At 45.8% G+C, this 10,231-nt stretch overlaps 1 protein-coding gene across 1 annotated transcript in view; it reads right to left on the bottom strand.

Annotated features, from left to right (window-relative positions):
- WWC1 (WW and C2 domain containing 1) overlaps nt 1-10,231 on the bottom strand; it is a 38,009-nt gene that overhangs the window by 2,454 nt on the left and 25,324 nt on the right. The window contains exons 11-19 of the mRNA XM_010139206.1: nt 9,562-9,670; nt 7,721-7,801; nt 6,604-6,690; nt 5,676-5,868; nt 4,195-4,347; nt 3,515-3,615; nt 2,628-2,754; nt 1,797-1,961; nt 399-491 (exon numbers count right to left, since the gene is read on the bottom strand). Coding sequence (XP_010137508.1) covers nt 399-491; nt 1,797-1,961; nt 2,628-2,754; nt 3,515-3,615; nt 4,195-4,347; nt 5,676-5,868; nt 6,604-6,690; nt 7,721-7,801; nt 9,562-9,670 — 1,109 coding nt within the window. The remainder of the gene's footprint in view (nt 1-398; nt 492-1,796; nt 1,962-2,627; nt 2,755-3,514; nt 3,616-4,194; nt 4,348-5,675; nt 5,869-6,603; nt 6,691-7,720; nt 7,802-9,561; nt 9,671-10,231) is intronic.

Here is a 10,231-nt window from a genome sequence, read left to right as displayed (position 1 = left end):
CGGGGTTTTCTTTGTGTGCCGGGGAGCCACTACAACAGGGTTGCCCGAGCCATCGTTCTCCTCACCCTCTCCCCCAGCTCCTCACATTTATTATAAGTAGTTAAGAATCTCACAACAATAAACACAGAAAAACTGTTTGTGCTGCTTCTGCTCTGACAAGATGGAAAATACAAGGAACCATCCTTCCAAATCGATTGTTCTAAATGAGCACCCACTTCAACGTTCCTGTCGTAGTCTGATACAGCAAAGAAGAGTAGCCTTGAGAGACTCCTCACACAAAGAAAAGGTTGTGAATGAAAGCACATGGCAACCGATTTGTGTTTGCAAATTCTTTAAAACATTTTTCTGGTTTTTGCAAGTGTCTGTGTTAGAGAAAAAAAAAGTGGTGATGTTTTTACCCGTTTCACTCTGACACTTCGTCGCTCCATTGCATTTCGAACGAAGGGGGGCTTTTTGGATAGCGTTGAACTGTCACTATCACTGCGATTCAGCTGAAAACGGAAGTGAAAAGCACATTTTTTGTGAAAGAAATAGAAGCAGTGCTACAGATCAGAGGGTTGTGTACGTGATAGCAAGATTAGAGGGTTCTGTGCATGATTATAAGCAGTGATGTAAGCAGAGCTGTGAAGTTTTGTGAAAGGCCACGGGGGGCAGCTGTCACTCCACTCTGAGTGGGCACCATGCAATCCATTTGGCATGGCCAGACCCTGCCACGGGCCTTGAACTCCATCCCATTTTGGGAATAAACAGCATGGAAAGAGAGGCGCTAAGTGATGACAACACAACACTCCACCCCCCTGCCCTTCTGTGCACGTAACAAGGCTGGGCAAAACAGCGGCAGGTTTACCTGTAAGCTGTTCCCTGGGTTTTTTCAACTTCAGAGCTGTCACGTTACACACGTACAGCCTGCTGCTTTCTGTGATTGTTTCCAGACCCTTGAAAAGAGCTCAGCTCAAGCAGGGTTTAATTCCCTTCTCATGTTCCTCCTCAAAGCTGGGGGTGGGGTGAGCAGGCGTGTGGGATCTGCCTGTGCTGGGACACAGTACCTTTACCACCCAAGCACAGGCCACGGCTGCAAACTAAATAAGGTTTGTTTCTCTGGAAGCACCTGCTTCTGAATGGGAGAAAGCCTGCACTGAAATCCGGCTCAGCTCTTTCCAGAGCATGCCCCCTTAGGACAGGTCACGCGTGATAAAACGCAGTGCTTGCTTGTTTGCCAATTCAATTTAAAAGACAAGTTATTTATAGTTTAGGCTGACCCTCAGTACAGGAAATAATTGTGAACAAACATTTCCAAGCCGCAGAAGTGACCCAGTATGTGGCCTGTTTGTTTACCTTCAGACAAAGCACACTTTCAAGTGAAGACTTCCAAGCTGCCACGGTTTTTCTGCTGACATTATCAGCATTACCCTCCATTTCTATCACACTTTCACGTTCACCTCATCTACAGTCAGGTGGACACAGCTAATTCAGTTCAGGTTAGCACTGAACGGTCTTAGAGCAGCAGGAAAGGGTTTGACATACAGCTGATACATCACTGTCTTACAGCAGCTCTTCCAGGTTAGTTTGGGAACCTCAACGTGTGGCATGTACCACAAACACATGAGCATGTACGAATGTCATAAATCTGTGCCTAATACTATTAGTTCCAGGAAAGATACTGTCTAGCTCAGGACAGAGCCACTGCTGAAGTCAAAAGGGGAGAGAAGAAAGCTGTGTCAAGTCTCTGAAAAATTGCTACCATGCATTCATGAACAAAACCAGCATTATCCACGTCAGGATTGCGTTTTCCTTACCCGACACACATACTGACTTTGTGGTCCTGGTGAAAACGTTTTTGAGCGGATGATGGTGCTACCTCTGACAAACTGCGTTTGGGGTGGGTTTGCTGCTCTTTTGTCCTTCGGACGAACTACGGTAGAAGATTGTGCAAGACTCTCGGTGTTTGTCTCTTTATCCACCTGAAAGACACAGAGTGCAGCGTGGCCGCCAGCTTGCCATCTGACCCAGGGCTGCCTGACAGCCTCCTGTGACACATCCCCTCTGCCAGTCCCGGAGGCATCGCATTCAAACCCAGGTATTCTTTAGCCCGTTTCAAGCAGGTGTCCTGACACTTCACTCTGAACTCAGTGGCTGCTCCATTAACTGTATCACTCCCTGGGGGCCCCGCCTCCATTGATCTCTGCACAACACAATTGATTCCAACAAGCTTTGCCTGTTGATCCAACACATCAGTGTGACCCCGCAGTCTCACACGGAACAGGTATGATTTTAAGGACCATTCCCTTACTTGTGCACCTGCAGCAAAGAGCCAAATCGCTGCATGTACGCGCACAGAGCACGTGTACAGCAGACATTTGTTAGACTACAGCTACATTCAGAATTAAACAAGGTTGAAGATGCTATCACATTAATGAAAACGGTTTTCATGAGCAGCGAAAAGGTGGCATGAAAAGATGCCCCATTAACTGTGGGACAAAATGGTCATGTAGAGTTATTTTAAAAGTTTAAGTAGATGATGAACTTTCAAATAACTGCTGTAGCCTTGCTGAGCTCCACAGCATCCCAGTCCGCTGAGCGATGGAAAGTTTAACTCGTCTTTCTGTTCAAAAGGCCCCTGACTTTACCTTCTCTATTTCCATGTGCAGCTGGGAATTCAGACTTTCTTCTGTCTCCCACAGCGATTTTCCAGCACAGAATTCTTCCTCCTCCTCTGCTTCATTTTCACTGATCTCGTCCTGTTCTTCGTCCTGCCTGTTAAGAACAGCTTTGTTATTGAACTGGCCAGCTGTGGACGATACTCTGGTGCTGCACCAGAGGTACCTCCTGTATGCTGCTGGACAGAAATATGTCCCCAAGGCAGTACCTGGCAGGTCCTGTAGCCACTGAGATTAGACAAACACAGGTTTGCAAGGGAACAATTGAGATTGGAGTGAGGCTGCACCAGAAGGCAAAAACTTCATACTGATCTTGCTTCAAAAGCAGCAAGCTGAGGGTTTAGCCATGTCGTCTGAGCTTAAGGTGAGAGCATCTTATGGGGAGCTCTCAGGATGCCATTAGTCTTAGTTTAAAAAGTGATGCCAGACAAAACCGAACATTGTTTTAACATCCTTTTCAACTCCTTGGAACTCACAGCTGGCTTCTCCACCAAACCCATTGGTCAAGCATGCTTTTTATTTCAAATGTTTGGCTTCATTAATAAAATCTGAATCTAAACCATGTGTACAACAGCCAAAACTAACCTTCAAGCAAAGCCTTGCACCATACAGTGGATTGTTCACGGAAATCCATGGAACATTGCACACATCACAAAATCAGACCATTTTCAATCTTTATCAGCTTTGTTCTTATTTACCAAGCATAAGCTCCAGAAGAGAAGAAACAGGATTTTCCACCAGAACAGAAAGAGACAAAAGCCTCCCTCAGCTCTGCATCATCTGGTTTTTTTCTCTGCATGTGAATCCCCAAATGCTCCGGTCATCCCACAACACTAAGACAGTGGGATGCTACCTACCAGCTCTCTCCACTAGTTAAAGTGCTTCTGCTTTCCTCCAGTTTCTTCTCCACAGCTTCCAGTTCAACAGCTGTCTGCTCTAAGAGTGCTGAGACAGAGTCCTGAGGAGAGCAAGAGGCTTCTTGTGAAGATACAACCTTCTGAACTGCAAAGTGCCCAGCCTTTCTGGTCGGAACGGCCCCAACCCTCTTCCCTCTGGAGGCAAGGAAGACTCGTAGCCTCTACACCTGCGTTGCTCGAGCAACCCCTTGCGCTCACGGCAGGCACTCAGCTACATCTGTGTGAGCAGACCTGGCCCTCCACCCCCAGCTACACCAGCCTTTGCCCGCGTGCAGCTACAGGCTGAGCGAATCGCGTGCCATGCACGTGCAAAGGGAAGGATCCTGACTTCACTGCAGCAAGGTGAACTGTGGCAAGAGTGGCAAAAGCTCACACATCACTTACACCAGACCACATCCCTCAGCTTCGTGAGGAGCAGATGGCAGTGAGTATTTGGCCCAGGACAAGGGCATATCTGTAATCAACATGTTAGCTGTTTTGCTGCACTTCATGACATTTTCAAGTTCTCAGTCTAAACACACCAGCCTTCACTTCTCACCTATTGTAACAGTCCTTCAGCCACATAAACCCTCTCATTAGTATGGTTCACAAGAGATTTCTTTGATTTAAACAGTTCTTACTGTTTTTTCAGTGCAGGGTACTTCAGAGTGAACGCTTCCTTGTTTACTTGTCCTGTTTTGCTTCTGCAGATATTTATAACTAAGGAGGTTATACCAACGGGTTGATTTCTCTCCGGATCTACATATTTCAGCAAGGCTAATTTGTGCTCCACCCTATTGAGAGCAAAACCACAGTTTCAGCATAATACTAAAACAAATGACTACCACACCAGTAAGAAGAAATGAGAATGAAAATTCAGAACTACTTAACTTTGGCAAGTTTGACAAAAAGAAAAATCGCCCTGTTTATCCCCATTTCAACAGTTCTGGTAATGCTTTATGTTTAATTATTTTTAACATTGTCTAGGGCTTCCACCCAAGCAGCAAGTGTTTCGCCATAGTGCCTGTGTGCAAGAATCCAGAAGTATGAACTGTGCTGCTGCAGCCAGGACAGATTGCAGCTAGAGCCTCAAAGAGGAGGAGGAAGGAACAGGAGATGAGGACATCCTTTCATGAAATTTGCAAGGCTGACAAAAATCACTGCCTCAGACCGAGGTGCTTTAGCTATGTCCACTGCTCTTTATCTGCCTTGTCATTTTTCACTGCGTTCCACTTAGTGCACATCCTGGTGTATTCAAAACCAAAGCGACACTGATTCACAGTTTATTTAATCCACATCTGAGTGGACCCCATTGCACTGGCCCAGTTGGCAGACTCATACTGAGCACAGCTCCTGCAAGGCAGCGTGCTCCCAGCCCGAGCCGAGAGAGGAGAAAAACCATTCGGAAAACAGGTGCTTTCCTGAACCAAAGTGTGCTCCACAAAGCAGGAAGAAATGCTGAGAAGCACCATACAACATGGACCCTCCAGCCAAGGCAGATGCTATGGCACACATGCAGGACAAGCCATCAACTTTGCGGTAACTGAGTGGTTGCTTATGTCCCAGCTCAATACAGCCTACGCACGTACCGGAGCACAACACCCAGAAAGAGCTCTAGTAACAGCAGCTTCCTCAGGTAACACTGAGCAACAAAACAGCTCTTCTAACAACAGGGGGCAGCTGGCAATGGCAGTAACAGCACTGAAAAAACTATACCCATACAGATTTTAGTAGCATAGATTAATATAGGTTTTTTTTTTTAAAAATCTTTTAGAGATCTCTATATTCTACAGTGGCTTCCAAATTGTAAGTCCATTCTGAACCACCTTACAACAAATATTTTCAAAGGAAGGAAAATAGGTAGTGTTTCACATTAAATCATGAGAAAAAGGAAATGTCTGACAAAACCACCAGTAGTTCTGTAACAAAACATTTACCTAACAGATTATCGTTTTTCCTGATCAAAATTGTTATTGCAAAGAACACTGTCCGGGAGAGGTCATGTAGCTAAGGATTACCAAGAAAACTTTCACAGAAATTGCCATCACGCAGAACTTAAAATTTTGTCTAATTAAAAAAAGGAAACACACACAAATGCATTAAAATAGAGATTAATACTAACCAAACATTCTTCGAGGTGAGACTTATCTACAGTGCAAACGTCGACTCTTAAAGTCTTCTGGCGTAAAGCCGGGTAAGAGATAGAAACCCAAAACACTTCATTGTACACGAGATTGTCTGAAGCTTCCACCGGCCTGGTACGAAACAAGCAGCTTGTGCTTTCTGAACAGGGCAGGACAGCCACGCGAATGTTCCTGTTGGAAAGAGCATTGCAGTCAGCACCACTGTACAGGTTTGCCCTTCCCTCCACGGTGACAGCTCCGTAAAGCTGTAAGCGGAATTCACCCTAAGCACTGTGGACATTACTGTCCCATCCTGTTCTTTGGAGTATCAGTCAGCTGAGAAAAAAGGAGCAGCTCGTCACAACATCAGAGACATGAAGTGGCATGAGTTGCCACAGACTTCATCCTGCTGCCTCTTGTAATCGAACATCACGGGATCACGTTTTACATGATTGTTTAGGTCTGTGCAACCTGTCGCTCTGCTAACGTTCCCTTCTGTAGGTAAAAATGGCTACGTGAAGATGAATCAGATTTCTGTCAGCATATTCAGCGCACAGCTGAACTTAAACTCATGCCTAGAATGAGCCTGGTTTAAGCTGTACACTTCCCCACCCGGGCAGGTGGGGAAGGTCCAAGGAGGAGTTCTGTAGCAGAAGGAGCAGTTGCTCTGGGCACTGCTACAGTTAAAGCTTTGCTGGCTATGGCTAATCCCAGGCAAGTCTTTTCTGGCGAATGCAGACCTCTGAGTGCAGGAAAAACTGCACCTTGTTTCAGTTTGTGAGTGCATTAGTTCATAAATGCTGCTACACTTGGAGCGTAGAAGCATTTCAGAAAGGGTAAATTAAGAGCGCAAATAAACCCAACATCTGTTTAATTCCCACTGGAATCTGATACCAATCTTCAAGGATGTTTATTTCACCCACTTACACTTTTTGATCTTGTTGTAACTGCAGTGCTGGAACATTACTCAGCTGGATGACCAGTATTGCAAATCGTTTATTTTTGTCATCATATCTGAATTAGAAAGACACAAAAAAGCATTATTATTAGAGAAGTCTGCCTTGGACTCAACAAATGAGTATTCCACTTGTTTCATTAACACAAACAACATTACAAATATACAAACAAGACACAACTATAATGGGACCATGGCTTGCCTATAGTTCAAAAGAAAACCAGTTTCATGTTACACGAAGTTTTGCTATCCAGAATTTACAACAGTCTAGAACGCCCAGAAGTTAGAAATTCAGATACGACAGATTACAGATTTGACCTATCACTCATCGCTCTTCCTGGGCCCAGCTATATTGCTGCATTGTAACTAAAACCTTTTGAAAGGCCTTATCTAATGGCTGCAAGAAATACTTGAAAGTAGAAATACAACAGTGAAGACGTTATGGGTAACCATTGCTTTACTGTTGATAGACACGACAAGAGAGTTTTGTGCTACTTACTTTTCCTCAAACCATAAACAGAATCACAGAATGGTTTGGGCTGGAAAGGACTTTCAAAGTTCATCCAGTCCAACCCCCCTGGTTGGTCAGTGAGCAGTGACAGCTTCAGCTAGAGCAGGTTGCTCATAGCCCCGTCCAACCTGATCTGGGATGTTTCCAGGGATTGGGCACAATAATCTTCCACTAAGTCCACTCTGTGCCCACCTTGCTAGGCCTCACCCACCACCTGAGGGATTCCAGTGTGGTCAGTGATCACCATTGACTCTCAGCAGTTTTTCCCCCACGTGCTGCACGCTCCAGGAGACTGTAAGCTAGCACGAGGCTTTCTCCAGCCCAGCACTGCCAGTGCTCCCACTGCTAGTTTGTGCCCTCGTATCACACTATGACCGTTGATTTCCATTGACGTGAAAGAGGGTAACTGAGTGCAGGACCTCCTGGAGTCGAGTCTAATTCTCAAGTACACTACAACGAGGGCATTAGTTAACACTAACAGCACAGGTTATAGGATAAGAAAGCAGAACAGAAAGCACTACCTTTTAAATCATTCTTTCCATTGGCAGAAAAATCCAATAAAAATGTGTCACGCTTACCTCATTGCAATTTGCACTTTTGCTGTCCCAACTGCTTCTGTATCATCACTGTCAAACACCATCACATCTGACACACATGGTCTGAAAGAAGACAAAGACAATGAAGGACTGGATTTCCCTCTCACTGAAGTGCTAGCATTTAGGTGATAGAGGGTCTTTTCCCTCCCAGTCAGGGGTGGGGAACATGGATTTTCTAAACTCAGCAGCTAAAAGAAAGCCCGTTTAAGTGCAATCATCCTTAGAGGTATGTACTACAGTGCATATCAGCAGAAAGTCATATGCCTTCCCCCTTCACTGCCAAAAAAAGCCACACAAAAGACTGCAAAAATAAGGCAGTGGGGGATTTGTCAGGGGTTCCCTTTTAGTAAAGACAGCTGACTGCCCAGCCACAGAAATAAGAGTCAAGAACTGCTATCTTGACCTGAACCGTGACAGCAAAAATTCTCAAGTTTGATTAGATTTAAGTCTTTTCTTTGTTTCTTTAGAAATCAAACTTCTCTAAGTACATTAGAAGTGACAGAGTACAGTGCCTGGTCTTCCTTGAAACAGCTACCTGCATCATTCCCCTCCCAACGTGCTCCTCCTCCAAAGTTCTAGACACCCAAAGTCCCCAGCTACATTAATTAAGGCTAGCTCTAACTGGCCGAGAGGCTATGCTGTAGCACATGAAGACAGGATTAGCATTCTCCTAAGTACTTTCCATATTACTTAGCCCTCTCCTGCATTTTACATTCCAGCTACAGTGGACAAACGTGTCGTTCCGCCTGCCCTCGCTGCTCATTGTAAGCACGGGAATGATGCTGTCGTCATTACAAAGGTTGCTAAGTCCACAACCCAAACACCACCAAGTAACATCGGACATGCGAGTGTGTAGGGGATGCCTTCTGTAACTGTCACCTCCTTCCCCCTCCGCAAAGCTCCCTGTACCACTGAGGGGACATGGGGGCCCCAAGACACCCAGTCGCCTGACTGCCTGGCCTGCGCCCATGGGGTCGAATTTACAGAAGCCTTGCACCTTCTTGTCAAAGTGAATTGTGCTGTAAACATAAAAGATTACTCATTTAGCTAGAGATAATGAACGAAAGAACAGGGAAAATAGGAAATGAGCACTTTTTCACCTCTACAGTCGTGTCTTGCAACAAATGACCCCATAATTCATCTCAATGCCCATAAAACCAGTAGGAAAACCCATGCAGCCAAACCAGGTATCAGTAAGACTAGTACCTTCCAGTGAACCTTTTGCTGAAGCACCCAGATAGCTTTAGCAAGCAGCAGAGGACACCGGAAACCCAGCAAGAGCCGCAACGCCCAGCTTGGGCTGTAAGCTGTGTGCCTGGGGGGGAAGTCTTGCAGTAGCCGTGTACTCGATCCAAGCACTCGGGAACTGCATCACAGCGCGTACACATCTGTGAGGAAGCTCAGGGTGCTTCCGCTATCTTCCTAACCATCCCAAAGTCCTCTCCTGCTGACAGAGGGCTGCCATTGACACCAGAACAGCTGACTGACAGGAGGGGAACTTTACACCTGCCAGATGGCTCCACTACCCCCGTCAAGGCAGCAGTCACAGCTTACCAGCACCTTCGCAAGCAGAGCAGCTGTTCAAACAGTGCTCGGGAAGCTTGCATTCAGCTACTTCTATTATGGGAAGCACGGGTCATTTTGATAATCAAATTCAAGCTGCTCACTAGTTTTTTCTAGATTTTTCAGAAATACTGAGAAATCTGAGATTGAGAACTTTACCACCAAATCACAAAAAATATCGTAACCAGCAGTATTCCAGCTGACTCCAGTGTGTGAAGTGGAGTCACTGGCTTCTTCCCAGGGAGAGATCTGATGTCTACCTTTGTACAGACGCCTCATAGACCCCGCTGTCTCCAGCAACAGATTCATCAGACACTGCAGCTGACACACACGCCACCTTCAGGGCTGTCCCTCCAGCTGTATTTATACCTATCAGAAAAGTATAGAGGAAACCAAAACCAGGTGTTAATGACAAGGAACTCTGGATCAGGAGCAGCTTTTTCTCTTACCCTCCCCTTGAACTGCATTTTTTCCCCATCCAAGTACTGTTAAGCAACAGCATGTTTCTGAAGACAGAGAGGATACAGGTAGGGCAGGCTGGGCTTAACTGTCACTGTGAAGTTAGTGCTTCAGGAACATGCCTGACCGTGGCAAGACGGGCAACATGCAGAAGAAGCAGAACTTCTAAATTCTAGTGAAGTTATAAATATGAACCAATAAACCAGCCCCTACTGCAAGTCACCCTTAAGTAGGTAGTAGATCTTCTGGTCCTGGCTCCCCAGAGAGCGGTGGCTGGACAAATGCTACAGACCATGCTCTGGCCAAGGCTGGAGTATGTGGAGGAGTGTGCCCTGCCTGGAGAGCTTATAGCAGGGTGGGGGAACAGCAAAACACCACCACCTGCCCACCCCTAAACCTGAATGGTTAGTGTATGCAGGACAAAAGATAGGTCCAGAAAGACCAGGCGAACTAGCTAAAAGTGGAGAGAAA

Source organism: Buceros rhinoceros, unplaced genomic scaffold, assembly GCF_000710305.1.
Source record: "Buceros rhinoceros silvestris isolate BGI_N320 unplaced genomic scaffold, ASM71030v1 scaffold727, whole genome shotgun sequence".
NCBI classification, from domain to species: domain Eukaryota; kingdom Metazoa; phylum Chordata; class Aves; order Bucerotiformes; family Bucerotidae; genus Buceros; species Buceros rhinoceros.
This window is presented reverse-complemented; position numbering and strand designations above follow the sequence as displayed.